Source organism: Amblyraja radiata, unplaced genomic scaffold, assembly GCF_010909765.2.
Source record: "Amblyraja radiata isolate CabotCenter1 unplaced genomic scaffold, sAmbRad1.1.pri scaffold_1175_ctg1, whole genome shotgun sequence".
Classification (NCBI taxonomy): Eukaryota; Metazoa; Chordata; class Chondrichthyes; order Rajiformes; family Rajidae; genus Amblyraja; species Amblyraja radiata.
This window is the reverse complement of record NW_022630358.1, coordinates 1-19,103: the sequence shown is the minus strand read 5'-3', so window position 1 is coordinate 19,103 and position 19,103 is coordinate 1. Positions and strand designations below refer to the sequence as shown.

The window sequence follows — 19,103 nt, the reverse complement described above, 5'->3', positions numbered from 1 at the left end:
ATCCTCCACGACAGCACTAGCATGTATAAAATTATGGGGCGAGGGGTAAATAAATAGGGTGTTAGCACTGGTATTTTTTCCTCAGAGAATAAGAATCTTAAGGTGAGAGGGGGACCATTTAATAGGATCCCGAGGGTTAACATCTTCACACAGTGGTGGGTATATGGAACTTCGGCCCAACTTACCCACACCGCTGAAACACCTCCTAGCTGTACCAGTCACACCTGCCCGCGCTTGCCACATATCCCTCTAAACCTGTTCATTCCGTCGACCTGTCTAACTGTCTTAAGCGTTAGGATAGTTCCTGCCTCAACTACCTCCTCTGGAAGCTTGTTCCATACACCCACCACCCTTTGTGTGAAAAAGTTACCAGTCGGATTCCTGTTAAATCTTTCCTCACAATACATTTGGACAGAGTGGTTTAGAGAGATGAAATGTCAACCCATGGATTGATGGGACTAGATTTGATGGGTAATTTTAGTTAGGTTGGGTCAATTGGCTTAGCTTGCTCTATTTCTAAGATGATCATTAAGTTCCACTTCCCTCAGAATGTCAGCTCAGATTGCTACTGGCTATTCCCAACCTGTGGTTTTTTCAATTTGAAATTGCTCTGCAACTGCAATTTATGTTGTTTTTTCAGGTGGGAAATTAACTAAAATGGGCAATGTTTTCGAAAGACCTTGTCCAGGCACCTCATCAAAGAACGATGGTCAGAACACAGGAACAACGACAGAAAAGCAAAGTGGGATTGAAAGCAGAACTTCAATGGAATGTGAAGCCGCTGAAGAGGAACGGGAACAATGTCAGTCCCGAGAAAGAGGAATAGGAGACGTGGTTCACGCCCCTGGAACTGAATCAAGTGATGAAATCCATCATGACCGAGATTCATCAAACAAGGAATCATCGAGTCCCATCCAAGCAGCAGGTGAGTGAAATGGGAGGGGAGTGGATGCTGCAGAATGGTGAAGACTAGGGACAGAGAAGGAAAAAAAACAAACAGGTTAGGGCGAGGGGAAATGGGAGAGTTTTTTCTGACAAGGTTCTTGACCAATAGTATTCTGCAAGGATCAGTTCTGGAACCTCTGCAATTTCTAAACAATGCCATGATTTGGACAAAAACGTTGGTGGTCAAGTTAGTAAGTTAAAAAACAACAGAACTATTTGCAGAATTGTGGATCATTGCACAATTGTGGTTGTGGTGAGGGGACAGGCTGGACTTTTTTTAGGCAGACTTTGGTAGGTTCCTGGAACTTCCTGGCTGAGGAGTTGGTGGAAACACTATTTAGATTAACACATGACTGACACAGTCAGGGAACAGAGCGATCCCGTCAGCGAGCAGGTTGAATGAATTAGTTCAAATTGGCATGATATTGTTGGTACATATGTGGGGATGAAGGGCCAGTTCCCGTGCTGCACTATTCTATGTTTTATGTGTCATCTCCAGGTTTGGCTTCATTAATCCAAATCACAGTCATAGCCTCATACAGCAAGGAAACAGCATCCTCGGCCCAGGATGCCCCATCTACACTGGTAGATAACATATGCCCCATTATGCCTGTCTGATTTCCTCCTTTAGTATGCTACTCAATTCCCGAATCTCCTCTGGGAATAGGCTTGATCCCACGTTCCTATATCGATCCCACCCTGCCTCCATTTTCCTGACCAGAGCCCCAAATTCTCTCATCATTCAAGCTTACTTACTCCCACATGTCTTGCCGTTCTCTTTAATATCAGCATGCATGCCTTGAACTTGTCACCATATTTTGCAAAGCATCCCAATTTCCGGATGTTCCTTTGACAGCAAATATTTGGAATTTAGAAGTATTTTTAGAAAGTTGACATCTCCCACAATGACTACCTTGTTAGCCATATAGCTATCCACAATCTATTGGCAATAGTGTTCCTCCAATTACCGCTGAATACCCCACCCCTCCCCCCACAATTGACGCACCAACAAGGTGATCAGCCCGTTTTATTTAATAGCTCCATCCATACAGACTTACTTGAATAAACCATCAGTCATGTCATCTCATCTACTGCTGTAACATTCTTCCTAATCAATAAAGCATCACCCCGTCCTCTTTCACCCTCACCTCACTCTCTCCTGCAGCATCTATATCCTGGAACATTAAGCTGCCAGTCTTGTCCCTCTCAGCCAGATTTCTGTAATGGCTACAACATCGTAGTCACACATACCTATCCACACCCTCAGCTCATCCACCTTACCTCTCAGGCCTCTCACATTGAAATAAAATGCAATCAATCAAACAACCCTTCCTAGCTCATTGTCAATTCTATATTGTCTACTGAAAGTTCCCTGATCATAGTCCATACTAACCTCCAGCTTCTCATCTGCTTTTGTCATGCATTGGATCCCACTCTTCCACCAATCTAGTTTAGATACACGCACAAACCTGCCTGTCAGGATTTTGGGATTCCCATCCGGTTCAGGTGCAACTCACCCCTCTTGTACAAGTCACGTCTGCCCCATCAGTGATCGCAGTGGTACAAAAGTCTAGATCCATTCCCCCTGCACCAGCTCCTTAGTCACTCATTCACCTGGCATTTTGTCCTGTTCCTACACTCACTAGCAAGTAGCACAGGAAGTGCTACGGAGATCAGTGCCCTGCTTTTTTTCTACCTTTTGCCTAACGTGCAATATCATTCGTGTCAACATGCACAACAACCTCCTCATTCTCTCCCTTGAGAATGTCAAGTCACCGCTCCATGATATCCTGGCCACCCTCCTGGAGCAGGATGTCAAATAGCCGCTCCGAGACAGCAGCACACCATCCAGAATTCCCGACTGCTTCCACAGAATCCCCTTTCCACAACCTCCTACACTTGCCCCCATCCCCTAACTGATGTGTATCCTACCACTATGTCTCTTCCAGGCACGATGCTTCATCCTGCCTAATACTACAGGTCTTCCCTGACGGGTCATCCCCTAACAGTCTACGTAGCATCTCAGTCGCACACACCTACCCACACCCTCCTTGCTCGCTGTCATGCCTCTACTGTGCACTAAACCTTCTCTAATCACAATCCATACTGGCCTCCATCTTCTCATCTGCCTCAGTCATGTATTGGATCCTACCCATCAACCATTATAGTTTCAATCCACCCAGATACCAGTAGCAAACCTGCCGGCCAGGATGTGTAAGAAGGAGCTGCAGATGCTGGTTTAAACCAAAGATTGACACAAAGCTGGAGTGTCTCAGCGAGACTGTCAGCATCTATGGAGAGAAGGAATGGGTGATGTTTTGGGTCGAAACACATCTTCAGACTGGTTAGGGATAAGGGAAATAGACGGTGATGTGGAGAGTGGACTGTAAGCTGCCAAGTGAAATATGAGATGCTGTTCCTCCAATTTGCGTTTAGCTTCACTTTCACAATGGAGGAGACCGAGGACAGAAAGGTCGGTGTAGGAATGGGAGGGGAATTCAAGTGTCCAGCAACCGGGAGATCAGGTAGTTTCAAGCGGGCTGAGAGAAAGTGTTCGGCGCAACTATCGGCCAGTCTGCGTTTGGTGTCGCCGATGTGTAAAAGGCCTGTCCCACTTGGGCGTCATTTACGCGACATCAAGTGATGCGCGCGTGGTGCGTGGTGACATCGGCAGTGACACGCGGTCGTGGTGCGTGGTGACCTGCGTGACGCGCAAATGACACGCAAGTGGGACAGTCCCTTTAGAGTCCACATCTTGAACAACGGATACAGTAGATGAGGTTGGAGGAGGTGCAAGTTAACCTGAAAGGACTGTCCGGGTCCCTGGACAGAGTCGAGCGGGGAGGTATAGGGACAGGTGTTGCATCTTCTGTGGTTGCAGGGGAAGGTACCTGGGGAGGGTTTGGTTTGGGTGGGAATGGATGAGTTAAGCATGGAGTTGGAGGGAACGATCTCTGTGGAAGGCGGCAAGGGGTGGAGTCCGGTGGGCGGCGCGACTCACGTCGCAGCAGCTTCTGCAGTCCGTCTGTCTTTTTATTCTTTTTTGTCTCGTTTGAATGTAGTTCATATTTATTTTTTTGTGTATGTGTGTGGGGGGTGGGTGGGGGGAACTTTTAAAATGTATCCCTTGCACGAAGAACCCGACCTTTTCTCTGTCGGGTCTCCGTTGTCGTTGGGGCCTAGCACCGTGGAGCGGCCTCCAGCAGGAACGATGTGGGGCTCCTGTCGCGGAGCCTGTGGACCTACTAACCAGCGGACCTGGCCGAGTTTGGAGCGGGAGGAGCGGTGGTGGCGCGCTGCTGCGACCCGACCCCGGGGTTTCGGAGGCTCCAACCGCAGGTCTGGTGGACAGTGACACCGGGGGCCCGCGGGTCCCTGCTGGGAGACCGCTTTTCAGGGCTTCCGCAACGGCGACTTCACCCGCCCGAGTTGTGGGGTTGAAGAGTACCAGGAGCGGGGCCTTGCATCATCGCCCCGCGCGGCTTGGAATGGCTGCGGGACTTTGCTAGCGCACGCCGGGGGCTCCAACAACAAGACCCGGAGCGTGGCCTCGCATCACCTGGCGCGGCGTTAATGGCCGCGGGACAATTACCATCGCCCGCCGGGGGCTTTGACTTTGACTCTGACATCGGGAGGGGAATGGGGAGTGCAGGGGAGAGATAAGACTTTGCCTTCCATCACAGCGAGGAGGAGATGCGCTGTGATGGATGTTTGTGTAAATTGTGTTGTGTCTTGGTTCTTTCTTGTGTGTATGACTGCAGACACAACATTTCGTTTGAACCTCAATGGGGTTCAAATGACAAATAAATTGTATTGTATTGTATTGTATGGGAAAATGTGGCTCGTGGTGGAAAATTTGGAGCATTATGTGTTGTATGCGACGGTTGATGGGGTGGAAGGTAAGGACGAGGGGAACCTATCGTTCTGACGAATGGAAGGGGCAAGGGCGGAGCTGGGGGTAACGAGGAGACACGAGTGAAGGTCTCTTCTATGATGGGAGAGGAGAACCCCCGTTCCCTGAAGAATGATGACATCTCGCATGTTCTAGTATGGAATACCTCATCTTGGGCACAGACGGAGGATTTTGGAAGTAGGGGATAGAGTCTTTGCAGGAAGCAGGGTGAGAAAAAAATGTAGTCGAGATAGTTTTGGGGCTCAGTGGGTTAGTAATAGACGTCAGTCAATAGTCTATTTCTTGTGATGGAGACAGTGGGAGCTGCCGCTCAGAATATTGGCATTCCCTTCAGGTTCAGGTACAACTCATCCCTCTTGTACAGGTCACGTCTATCCCAGAAGAAGTCCCAGTGGTACAAAAGTATGCATCCCTACCCCTTTGCCATGCATTCACCTGTCTTTCTTTCCCTGTTCCTACACTCAGTAGCATGTAGCACAAGGAGTACTACGGAGATCACTGCCCTGTTATTTTACAATTTCCTAACATCCTATGTCATTTGTGCCAACATGCACAGCAACTTCTGGCTCATTCTCCCCCTTGAGAATATCAAGTAGCCGCTCCGAGTCATCCTGGACCCTGGAAGCAGAAAACAACGCACAATCCTGTAGTCTCGATTGCTGCCACACAATCTCCTGTCCACCCCTCTCCCCAACAGATGTGTATCCTTCCACTATGGCTTTGCCAGGCACGGAGTCTCATCCTGCCTGATACTACTGCTCCTCCCTGACGGGTCATCCCCTAACAGTCTCCAAAACTGCTACATGTTTGGAAAGGAAATGGCCACAAAGAATGGTCACCTACAGCCTTTGCCGACTAGAGGTCCTGGTGGTCACCACCCTTTCATCCTGGTCTTTGGTCGTGACCACCTTGTTGTTGGTTTTGCCCAAAGGGTCTCTCGGATGATCTCTAGGTCATCCATCTGTATCTCCAGTTCCCAAACACGGAGCTGCTCCTGGACACATTCCCAACAGGTTTAGTCACCAACGTTGCACCATTCCTCCTGCCTCTTGACGGCACTGAAATAAGATCCAACAAGCTCAACAGGCTGCACGACTACCTTTATCTCCTACCCCCTTTCCTTGGACTCATTGCCGAAGACTCACACTTGCCCTGTACACAGCACTTTACCTCTACACAGTCTCTCTATTAATACAACTACCCCCGACAGGCCGCTTCACTGCATCTTGCCGTTTTATTAGTTGCTCAATCAGCCAATTCCGATGCTCCAAACAATCCGCGCGCCATATTTTCAAGTGCCCTGCTAAACTGTGAAGTCCTTTTATCCGCGTGGTTAATAATAATAAAGCTTTATTTCAGACACAGGTCCATATAACACATCATACAGTATAAGGAGATACAAAAATACATTAAAATTGCATATTAGCCTATAAGATATACAAGTTATTGCACCAATGCCGTCTTAGCCTAGAAGTGAATCTATAGCAGCTTTTCAGAGGGCTGACTAGGGCTTCAATTATGTGGTTCTCTGACTTGTCCAGGCGACACATAAAACTAAACATCAGCTGTCTTAAGAGTGCCTCACAGGTTGGCACTCTAGTGGACACAAACAATTGACTGGCACTATGCCACCTAGGGACACGAAGCAGCAACCCCATTGCATCATTGTATGCAACCTTGAGCCTCTGCATACTCTTTTTCTTATAGTTAGACCACAATTGAGCAGTATATAACGGTGTGATGTAGGTTCTGAACAGGGAACACTTCACAGAGTCAGAGCACATAGAAAACTTCCTTATAAGCATGTTAGCTTGAAGATAAATGTTACAGCGCTGTCGGTAGAGGTCTTTGTCATCCGTCCAGTCATCGGATATGACATGACCTAGGTATTTAATTTCCTCACACACAGCAAGAGGACTGTCTGACAAATAAAAGGTCGGAAAAGTTGATTTCCTGTCCTCAGTGCTTCTAACTATCATTATGCGGCTTTTCTTAGCGTTATACTTTATGTCATAATCAAGGCCATACTGAGAGCACACCTTCAACATCTGCTGCAGCTCAGCACTGATGGACAGAGCAGGACCAGGTCGTCTGCATACATAAGATGATTAACAATAATGTTGCCCACAAGACAGCCAGTTTTTAACCTATTAATGTAGGCTGTAAAATAGGGAGACCCATCACTGGCCTTTGCAGCATCTGTCTAGTTATTGACCCATTTATCCAAGTGAATGGGCTGCCAGACAAGTGGTCAGTGTTATCCTGGATGGTGTAGGAGCTGCAACATCTCTTTTGTCCCTTGTGGTCCATGGGGAAAGGTTTGAATGTGAAGAAGTGAGTGGCTCAGTGCAAGATTTCAATACTGTTAAACCACCAGGCCACAGGATGGAAATGGCTGATTCAGTTTAGTTTCTGGTTCAATGTTGACATTCCACATCCCTCCCCCTCCCCCAAAACCTACCCGTTCCCACCCCCAACACCGGGAGATTGATCGTGGTGGGTAGTGGTTCACGGTTCACGGCAATCTTTTCATTCTTGTCTTAATTATTGTCTAATCCCACTATTATTATTCGGGTTACTGCAGAGCAGCAGAATATGGTAACACCTATCCACACCACTGCTGAAGTTGGAAACAGGACTGCGGCTCCAGTGACCTCAACAACAAGGATGGACACAGGTGTGTTGCAGAATTCTTCACGATATAAATATTGTCTTGATATCTGGTTTGCATCTAATACATGGTCCACAGGTCAGAAGGACAGGGGATTAAGGAAGGGACTGAGACAGAGAGGATGTTAACCTCTGCAGGCAGTAGTTGAAAGGACAGAGGGAGTGATCGTAGAGGCGATGAATCATCATCATTGAAGATTCAGATGTGAATTAATGCAGTGACTGGGGAGAGGCTTTCTGAGAAAGTGAAGAGTATAAGATGGTGCATGAATCGTGGTGACTCTTGTGTTTGGACTCTGTGTAGTCTGTACTGTTGGAGTTATTATGGCCCAAGTTGTGCCTCAGAGTCATAGAGGCACACGACATGGAACACGGCTCTTCAGCCCCACCTTGGACACGTCACACAACATGGCCGATCTACTGTAGTCCCACAAGCCTGCGTAAGGCCCATGTCCCTCTAAACCTAACCTATCCATGTACCAATTTTAACATAAAATCCCCGACTCCACCTGAAACCTATATCATTGTTTCTTGATTCCCCTCCTCGGGGTAAAATACTGTGTGTATTAATCTATTATATATTATAGATAGTGTATCTACTCCTCTCCTGATCCTCGTGTATAGGGGGATGGTCACTGAACTTGTGTACACAAGACAAAGTATCATTGAAGCCAGGTAGCATGAGGCCACAGAGAGTGGAGCGATGGTGATGGGTGGGACACACTTGGTTGAAGGAGAGCAATTGCAATGCGTGTCCATTATCCGTGAGTAAACTGGGTGGTTCATGCATGTGGAAGATAATCCTAGGGAGATTAGCTGGCATCACCTACAGTGTTGCCTCAGGTGATAAGTGCACCTGCACCTCTTCATCAGTGCGTTTGTCTACTGTGTTTTTGCTGTGATATGTTCCCTGTCTGAACACCGGCTACGGAGATGATCACAGTCGACCAGTGCCCTCCCTTCCTGGGTCACACACTGTCCCATCCCCCTGGGCCCATGCCCCCTGGGTCACACACTGTCCCATCCCCCTGGGCCCGTGCCCCCTGGGTCACACACACTGTCCCATCCCCCTGGGCCCATGCTCCCTGGGTCACACACACTGTCCCGTGCCCCCTGGGTCACACACACTGTTCCATCCCCCTGGGCCCATGCTCCCTGGGTCACACACACTGTCCCGTGCCCCCTGGGTCACACACACTGCCCCATCCCCCTGGGCCCGTGCCCCCTGGGTCACACACACTGCCCCATCCCCCTGGGCCCGTGCCCCCTGGGTCACACACACTGTCCCATCCCCCTGGGCCCATGCTCCCTGGGTCACACACACTGTCCCGTGCCCCCTGGGTCACACACACTGTTCCATCCCCCCGGGCCCATGCTCCCTGGGTCACACCGTCACATTCTCCCCCGGTCACACACTATCCAACCCTCCCCTGCTCACACGCTGCCTCAGCCTCCCCGATCCTTCAGACTGATTGTAGAATGCAGCCGTAACCTGGCAGAGAGGAGCGGCATCACAAAGCCTGGCAAGTGAGATGGATATTATTGAGGAGTTTTTTTTGATAGGTAGGTGGTTTAAAAAAAGGCTAGAGATATCAAATCCAGGTGTTCGACAGAAGGATTGAGTGTTGGAGATTGTGAAAATAAAGAAAGGAATATAGGAGGCAGTGTGGAAGTTAAAAAAAGATTTCAACTTAGAAAATGGATTGAGTGGAACTAAGACAAGCTTTAATCTCCTCCTATTAAATTGTAAAGCCAGCGAAACGCACTAACCTTAATAAAGCTAACAAACTGTTGATGTTCCCTTTCCAATAACAGCAAGATAACAGTTTCATGAATGTCTCCTCGATAATATAAACATTAGACAGATTCAGACTCTTGGCACTAACCTTTGTTCTATAAGATTATAATGTATGTCATCAGTAGAAAAAAACAAAATGCTTGTTCTGCAGAAATATAGCCTTCTCATATAACCATACTAGACTAAGTGGGACCCGTTGGGTCCCATGTTCACACGGGAGGGCTGGTTCCCCGACGCAATATTCCACCTCTCCACCAATTCCACCTCTCCACAAATTACTTCAACCCAAACAACCATTTGCAGTGCATTTTTTACTTCAAACCAACCATATTTTCATTTTCAAACCACATTAAGGGCACTCACAGTTGAGTAGACATGTGTTCAGTGGTTTTGAGAGCTCAGAGAGACGTGACCCTCTGGCTTCCTCCATCTTGCAGAGACTGAGTGAGGCACACCACTTCCTAGTTTTATAGTCCCTCCCCCTCCCTCCAGCAGGGGCAGCAGAGAGAATGGCAAATTATTTAAAAACATTAATATCTCTCAAATGTTTTTATCGATGGGAAAAATCCTCTGGTCCCGGAAGGCGGAGGGGGGCTCTGAGCAAGGTGGCCAAAAATGAAAGGCGTAGGTTACGGCGTTCTCTTGGAAATCGCAGCACAGCGAGCCAAATGCGGTCAAGATCAGACTTTCAGTAATGCAGATATGGCTCACCCTTCCTCTGTCAGAGAACCTGTCAATCTTAAGAAGCAAGAGGTTGCACTATGATCTGTAGATAAGGTGTTGCTGAATCGTTGGTTATTGGTGTATATATATGTAATTAGATCACTGCCCCTTTGTGTGGGGATGAGAACTCCGTATAGTCTGTAATCTGCATACTGTAAAGAGTTTTACCACTACCGCCTGGTGAGATAAAGATTGTACTGAATGATCATTGATTTTATTTGCGTTCATGTCTGTTTAAGAACATTGAACCATAACAGCAGGAAATGGGGAGGGGAGAAATCGGTGCAAAACAGCGGAGAGAGTGGGGGAAATAATGCGGGTGTGCGGTTTGGATTGTTACTTAAAATAGTAAGATTAAACGAGAACTTACCAGTTTGAAGTTTGATCTGTATTTTATGAGGAGTTATGATGAGGGATTACGTGAAGAACCAGTTCAGCACGCATGCGCGGCATACTTCAAAGCAGCGGTGTGGAATCATAAACAGACACAGTTATTGAAGTAAACATAGTAAAGATAAGGAGAAGGTACACAAAATTGCTGGAGAAACTCAGCGGGTGCAGCAGCATCTATGGAGCGAAGGAAATAGGCGACGTTTCGGGCCGAACCTTCTTCAGACTGCGACATCAGTTTATGAATTTGACCCATATTATTGAGGGTGGGAGTGGAGGGCACGTAATCCCTCATCGTAACTCCTCATAAAATACAGAGCAAACTTCAAACTGGTAAGTTCTCGTTTAATCTTACTATTTTACTTCGGAGTCACGTGAGTGATTCCGTGAAGATTTCAAAGCTCTGTGATTTCAAACCGTGTAACAGTTATTACTACATCACTGCCGAAGTCTTTGAGGGAGGAAGTGTGTTATCGTAATCAACCAATGAATCTGTTTGTAGAAAAACACAATGGTATTTTTTAACAATAACAACAAAGAAATTAAATTGCTCCCCTGGGTTTAAATTAAATATTTGCAGTCTGGAAATCTTTCCTGCAAATAAAACAGGTTTTGCCAACGGCTTTTTATAAAATTTCTGAACGGTCTTTCCCCCCACCATCCTGCTGTAGCCAGGATGTGGTTTATAGGCACTTCCATTATTTTATCCATCGACGTGGATGCTGCCCTGGTGGAATGAACTTTGTACATGTTAGTTTTTATCCCAGCAGCTTTTAGCACCTGCTTGAGCCATCACGAAATGGCTCGTCACCCGACCATAAGGTTTTTTATGACTGACCCACAAGGCTTTTCATCTCCCTCGAATATTTTGGTTGTGTCTATGTAGGATAGTAGGGTCATGGCACATAACCGTGTTTCTGGCGGGTAAGCCCGGAATTCCACGACTGGATTAGGTGTTCCTGGTCTGCTCTGTTTGACCGTTCCCTGGACAACGACAGCGATCTGGTCTGGAGCTGTGAGCATGGTGTCCAGTCGCAATAGGTGTAGTAACTGTTTTAAATATCTGGGAGTCCACATCTCCGAGGATATGACATGGGCATCACACGCCTCAGCACTCGTGAGTAAGGCAAGGCAGCGCCTTTACCACCTCAGGCAATTGAGGAAATTCAGAGTGTCTCCGAGGATCCTCCAGTGCTTCTACGCAGCGGCGGTGGAAAGCATCTTGTCCGGAAATGTTACCATCTGGTTTGGGAATTGCTCTGCCAACGACAAGAAGGCTCTGCAGAGAGTAGTGTGTTCGGCCGAACGCACTATGGGAACTTCACTCCCCCCCCTGCAGGAACTATACAACAGGAGGTGCAACTCCAGAGCAAATAAAATCATGGGAGACCCCTTCCACCCCTGCAACGGACTGTTCCAGCTGCTACGGTCAGGCAAACGCCTCCGTTGCCATGCGGTGAGAACAGAGAGGTTGAGAGGGAGTTTCTTCCCAGAGGCCATTCGGACTGTAAAAGCCTATCTCACCAGGGACTAACTCTACTGAACGTTTTTCCTTCCATTATTTATTATGTAAAAGAATATGTGTGTTATGATTATGTTTATAATTTGTTTGGTTGTTTGTCTTTTGCACAAAAGTCCGCGAGCATTGCCACTTTCATTTCGCTGCACATCTCGTATGTGTATGTGACAAATAAACTTGACTTGACTTGACTTGGACCCTCTGTGCAGCTATAAGTGCCATCAACATGTGTGTTTTGAGCATAGATGGTTTCAGGTTGAGGGATCTGGCTGGTGGGCATCCCCTGAGGTATGTCAGGACCACACTGACATCCCATATATGGGTGTACCTTGGTCTAGGGGTTTAGAGTTGTAAATACCCTTCATTAGATTGACCACCAGCTGGTGGGATCCCATGGCCTGTTGTCCTGGAGCTGGTTTTGAAATAGACAGGCAGGGCTTCATCGTGGTGAAGGTTCACCAGGAATTCCAGTACGTTGGTAACTGTAGTGGTTGAATAGGTGGTCCCTGTATTCAAGCAGTACTTCTCCCATTTTTTGATGCTGGACAAGTGCTGTTTTTCAGTGGATGTTCGGAGGAATGCTGACATGGTGTCGACGGTTTGTTATGATAATCCCAGTCTCAGAAGTGGTTTGTGCAGAATCTGCAACCCAGGAGTTTGATTTTTTCATGGCACGGGTGGCTTGTGCCCGACACTGGGTGTTAATAACTCTGGTTCACTGGGGAATACCATCGGAGTTTCAACAACCATGTCATGGAGTAATGGGAACCATGGCTGTGTAGGCCAGTCGGGTACTATCAAAATACCTGAAGCAGACTCCATTTGTACTGTGCGTAGTCCCCGTGCGTAGTGACTGATGAGGCAGAAGGGAGGAAATGCATAGAAGAAGAATTTCCCCAATCCAGCGCGAACGCATCTACCGCTACTGCCTCAGGGTCTGGTTCCCAAGCGACATACATAGGTACCTGGTGATTTAGCCTTGATGCAAATAAATCGATATCTGGCGTGCCATATTGCTTGATAACTTTTGGGAAACATTTTTGGGGGTTTTTAACATCTATTCGATGTTGTCATTAAATTTATGTGACCTGGTGTCTGCCACTGTATTTAGCTTACCTGGCAGGTAAGTTACTGATAGCCAAATATGTCTTTGGACACACCATTGCCAAATTGTGTTGACCAACTTGTCGCATGATACCGATTTTATGCCGCCCATATGGTTAATGTATGCCGCCACCGTAGTATTATCTATTTATAACCGTACATGCAAGTGATGCATATTTATGCATATGCTTTTAAATCATAAAAAGTCACCCAAACATCTCTAGATAATTAATGCCCAGTGTAAGTGGTAACGATGATTCTGGGTTAGTCCATCTACTACTTGTGCTGGATATAGAGCTAGTTGCTCCCCAGTCTCGAGTACTGGCATCTGTTTGGATAACTGACGTAGGGTTAGTGATGATAATAATAGGCTAAAACTATGTCAAACGTTTTTTGCCCACCACTGTCGTTCTGATATTACTTCAGTGGGTAACTTCATGAAACGATCAATAATGACCTGTATGTCGTTTTTGGTACAAAGGTCCGAATTATGTAGCCAGAAATGCTGCTACCATTTTCCCAATTACTCTGTTACTTGTCGAGTAGTTGGTAGTTTATTGACCATTAAATTGTTGCATGATTGTGCCAATTCCACCATGTTGTCTCTTGGCAATGTTACAGTCACGTAGACTGAATTAATTATGAAGCCCAAGTAGTCCATGATAGAGGATGGCTTCAACTTAGATTTATCTGAATGTAAGACAACCCCAGGGTTTCGAATAACTGTTTGGTAGCTAAACAGCTAACAAAGTCAAATTCATGGTCTTGCCTACCATTTAGGATATCATCAAGATATGCCATGACAATATGTTTTTGTCTTCTGAATATTGCCAGAGCTGGTTTTAGTGTCTTGGTGACACTCTTGGGCTGATGTGAGCCCATTGGGTAACGCTTTAAACTGCTATAGCTGCCCCATCCAGGTAAATTTCAGGTATCTGCGATGATCCTAGTGAATGGTACTAAATAGTAAACATCTTTAAGATGAATGCTTGCCATGAAGTATCCTTTGGAATTTATTTGTTTGGCAGTAACAACCGGTTCCATTTTGAAATGTATATACTTGACAAACATATTTAGGGAAGTTAAGTCAATGATGATGCGACATCCACCATCTTTTTTGGGTTTAATGAATATATTTGATACGAATTGCAAGGGTTCAGGTTTTCCCATGATACCCCTTTGTAATATTCTCACCAGTTCAGCTTGTCCCTCTTGTTTCTTTAACGGAGAGGGGAAAAATACCCTCTGGGGTGAATGTTGACCTGGTGGCAATTTTTCTAGTATGAATTGTATTCACTACTGCCATTGAGTATATACTGATCACTCGTGATAGACTCCCATGTGTTAGTACTACTCTATATACTGGTAGGAACCAGACCCACCTACCTCCATGGTTATGGGTATTCTTCTGTTTCCTGCCGGTCCAACGGTCCAGACGTTTGCACGTCGTCTGACGTGGCGGTGACGTTGGGGGGTGGCACATTTTCCATGGGGTCCGCTCTGGGCCCTGGTCTAAAGAAGACTTTTGGTGATAGATGCGGACCCCGAGCTTTCATCAGTCCGATATGGTAGACGTTGACTGATGGATGCGATGGGGTGCTGCTGCGTAGGAATTAGTTTTTGGTTACTCGTCCCGCCCTGCCCTCATGAGCCGAAAGTTTTGTAAACCTCGTACATGTCCTTCGTATGCTTTGTGAGGTTTATTCCCCCAAAGAGTAGTGGGTCTGGCTCAGTGGCTGGGGTATGCACAACCCCGCAATGTAGGATTATATGGCAGGTCTTATGACTTGTTTACGAAGGTTGTGGTCATCTCCGTATTTGTCCATGGAACGAGGAGAAAAAACGATGTGATGGCTTAGTCAGGCTTTTAACGGCCTCCTGCACGTGAGGTTTCCACGTAGCTGTCACCACACCTAGCAGCTCTTCCTGTTCCTGCACCCCTTGCATACTCCCGAGATCTTCAGCCATTGCCCCTGTTCTGGACCAGCCCAGTCCTGGTCACCAAAGCTATCCTCTGGAAAGGAGGAAGCAATGGACAGTGCACAAGGCACAGTGGAGGGAGTGCCTGACCTCCCTCTGCGAGTGCGCCCCTCCTGGTGTGCACCTCGCTGGAGCTCCTGCTCCAAGAGCCGCTCCTTGCGGCTCAGGCGGCTGTCTCTCCCCCGACTGGGTGGAGAGACGTCCCCGTCCGATAAGTCGGAGCCACCGGCCGGAAAGCCTCTTCCTTGGCTTGTACATCCAGCCCGCTGCTCAGGCGCTAGCGGGGCTGGGCTCGGTCGGGGTAGCGGACCGCCCGGTAAGCGGTCCTACCGCCTTGTTGCTGCCCCCGCGAGAAGAAACGCTCCTCCGTGGAGTCGAGCGTGGGGCAGGTCTGTGCAGGCGGTTGTCTTTCCTCCCGTGCGGGTGGAAAGACGTCCCGTCCGATAAGTCGGAGCCACCGGCTGGACGCTTCCGTGGCGTTACTTCCAGCCCGCTGCTGAGGCGCTAGCGGGGCTGGGCTCGGCGCGGTGTCGGGATAGCGGAGCGCTGGGTTAGCGGTCCTACCGCCTTTTTGCTGCCCCCGCGATGGAAGGCTCCTCCGTGGAGTCGAGCGGGGGACAGGTCTGTTCCGTTGCTGCCCCCCCCCCAGTTGGAAGGCTTCTCCGTGGAGTCGAGCGGGGAACAGGTTTGTTGTAGAGCCTTACTTCTCTGCCGGACAGCAGAAGGCTCCCTGTGAAAGAAAACTGACGTCAGCTTACCTGACGGTCCGTTCTTTCACCTCCATAGCGGGAGAGCCCGACTCCCGCTGTGCCGCTGTTGCTCTGCTGGACGTAATGCCGCGCATGCGGGCTGAACGGGTTCTTCACGGAATCACTCACGTGACTCCGAAGTAAAATTGGAGAATTCACTTTCATACCATTGGATTGTAGGCTAGCCAAGCGGAATTTGAGATGCTGTTCCTCCAGTGAGCATGTGTCCAAGGACAGAGAGGTTGCTATGGGAATGGGAAGAGTGTTACAATGGTGGGCAATTGGCGAGACAAAGCATCGACTCGGCGACTGTTTTGCCGAACACTTACGCTTTTTATGGTTGTTAACCATTTTTCCTCCTCGTGCAGATTTCTCCCCTCTCCCTTTCCACATACATTAATTCATCTCGCTTCACAATTTGAAATTCTTATTTCCTTTTATTTCACACCTGTCTTTTCATCTCTGGTCTTTCTCCAATTATCAGCCTATCAAAAACTCCCCTCACCTGTATCCACCTTACTTACCAGTCTTTGACCTGTCCCTCCTCTTGTCCACACGTCTCCCCACTCACCGCCACCACAATCAGCCTGAAGAAAGGTCCAGACTTGAAACGTCACCTATCCATATTCTCCAGAGATGATGGTTGACCCACTGAGTTCCCACAGCACATTGTCTTATTCCCATATTCTGTTTTTGATCATTCTAATTAGGGGGCAGGAACAGTGAGGATGAGGGTTGCTGTTGTAGCTGGAGCCAATGGGACTGATTCAGATGGTGTTTAGTTTCTCTCTTTGTACACACAGATCTAACGCCTACATACTCTGAGCTCCTGACACAGTGGAGCGAGTACCAATTGTTCCAGCTGACAAAATTCTATCGGGAGAGACTGAAACAGGCGATTGAAGAAAGGGTTGAAAGCCTCGGCTTCATGATGAGACAGCAGGGATGTTTCAGTGAACAAGAACACGGGGTAAGTGGAAGGAACACGGTGACTTATGTTTCCTGTCACAGAACTGACGGTATTGGGGGGAAGAGCTAATAGTCAAATCTAAAATGGAGATGTTCTTCTACAAAAGCATGGTCTTGTAGAACAAAAGAATGCCAAGTCTGAATGCCTTTGTAAATTATATGGGGCACAATATGGAGGACAGGTTGTCTTTTCAATAAAGACATTAAGATGGGATCCTGCAGTAATAACATGTGCTTCTTTCAAGGCCATAAACAAGCCAAGATTGGAAAAATAGCTGACGCTCCATAGATAAGTAATAACTTGTTATTGGATGAGCTTGATTTGGCCCCAGCTTTTCCCATATTCTGAAAGTCTACAGAATCTTTCAGTCATGCCATATTCAGACTAGGTAGGAGGGATTTACTGAAAGGAACAATGTATAATTGTGCTAACTTTCCTTTGTTCTGTGAGTGGAGCCCGAGAAGCACTGAGCAACGTTTGTGCTCATTGTAGATCTTTCCACTCCCGTCTGATGAATCAATTAAAGATTGCCATGGTTCACCTTAAACAATTTTGTTGCTATCTGCTGTTGAAGAAACAAACTTTGACACACACAGTCCGCTCACCTCGCACTGAATAGTGCAATGGAGGCACTGATCTCTGATCAGTTTGCGTCCTGTAGATCTGGTATCAGGAATAAGACCTGTGACTTGGGGATTTCTGAGAATGTTCCATTCTGATCCAGCTGTTATTTCTACACATGCATCTGAACACAACGGTCAGGGAGCAGTAAACTTGTAAACCCAGAATCAAAAACGATAATACTTCTAAAGTGTCATCAGTTTCATTGGTCACATTCAGCTCAGTTCCTTAAACCACAAAGGGCATTATGCACAAGCACAAGGAACTGCAGATGTTGGTTTACAAAAACACACACAATGTGCTGCATAAAATAACTCAGTATTTATAGATGCTGTCTGACCTGCTGGATTAATCTAAGATATCAAACTGTTCGTTTATCATTCAATTGACAAATAAAATAAACAAAAGTACATTTGCCAAAATTTACGGTATTAAAAAAATATTCAGCACGTCGGTTATAGAAACGTAGAAACGTGGAAAATAGGTGCAGGAGGAGACCATTCGGTCCTTCGAGCCAGCACAGCCATTCATTGTGATCATGGCTGATCATCCCCTATCAATAACCCGTGCCTGCCTTCTCCCCATATGCCTTGACTGCACTAGCCCCTAGAGCTCTATCGAACGTTCTCTTAAATCCATCCAGTGACTTGGCCTCCACTGCCCTCTGTGGCAGGGAATTCCATAAATTCACCACTCTCTGGGTGAAAAAGATTTTTCTCACCTCAGTCTTAAATGACCTCCCCTTAATTCTAAGTCTGTGGCCCCTGGTTCTGGACTCGCCCAACATTGGGAACGTTTTTCCTGCATCGAGCTTTTCCAGTCCTTTTATAATTTTATATGTTCTATAAGATACCCCCTCATCCTTCTAAACTCCAGTGAATACAAGCCTAGTATTTTCAATCTTTCCTCATATGACAGTCCCGCCCTCCCAGGTATCATTCTTGTGAACCTTCTGCTTCAATCACAAGGATGTCCTTCATCAAATTAAGAGACCGAAACTGTACACAATACTCCAGATGTGGTCTCACCAGAGCCCTATACAACTGCAGAAGAACCTCTTTACTCCTATACTGAAATCCTCTTGTTATGAAGGCCAAAATTCCATTAGCTTTCTTCACTGCCTGCTGTACCTATACGCCAACTTTCAGTGACCGGTGTACAAGGCCACCCAGGTCTCACTGTACCTCTCCCTTACCCAACCTAACCCCATTGAGATAATAATCTGCCCCCTTGTTTTTGCCGCCAAAGTGGATAACCTCACATTTATCGATATTATACTGCATCTGCCATGCATCTGCCCACTCACTCAACCTTTCCAGGTCACCCTGCAACCCCCTAACATCCTCTTCACAGTTCACACTGCCACTCAGCTTTGTGTCATCCGCAAACTTACTGGTGTTGCTCCTAATTCCCTCTTCCAAATCATTAATATATATGGTAAACAGTTGCGGCCCCAACACCGAGCCTTGCGGCACTCCACTCGCCACTGCCTGCCATTCTGAAAAGGACCCGTTCATTCCTACTCTTTGCTTCCGGGCTGCCAACCAATATTCTACCCATGTCTACACCCTACCCCAATACCATGTGCTTTAATTTACACATCTGTGGGAAGAGAAGCAGAGTTAATGTGCAGTGAAAGGAGGGGATGAGCTGCAGGAAATGTACAAGAGAGTGATGTCTTTGATCGGGTAAAACTAGGGTAGGTATAAAAATAAAAACGT

The 19,103-nt window shown here is 47.1% G+C and overlaps 1 protein-coding gene across 1 annotated transcript; it reads left to right on the top strand.

Annotated features, from left to right (window-relative positions):
* Positions 1-640: 640 nt before the first annotated feature.
* On the top strand, positions 641-16,830 carry LOC116969783 (the record flags this gene model as incomplete). The annotated part of the gene is made up of 3 exons (XM_033016567.1): positions 641-925; positions 7,443-7,535; positions 16,595-16,830. Coding segments are annotated over 3 exons (614 nt in total), but the record flags the coding sequence as incomplete, so codon positions are not given.
* Between the last annotated feature and the right edge of the window lie 2,273 nt (positions 16,831-19,103).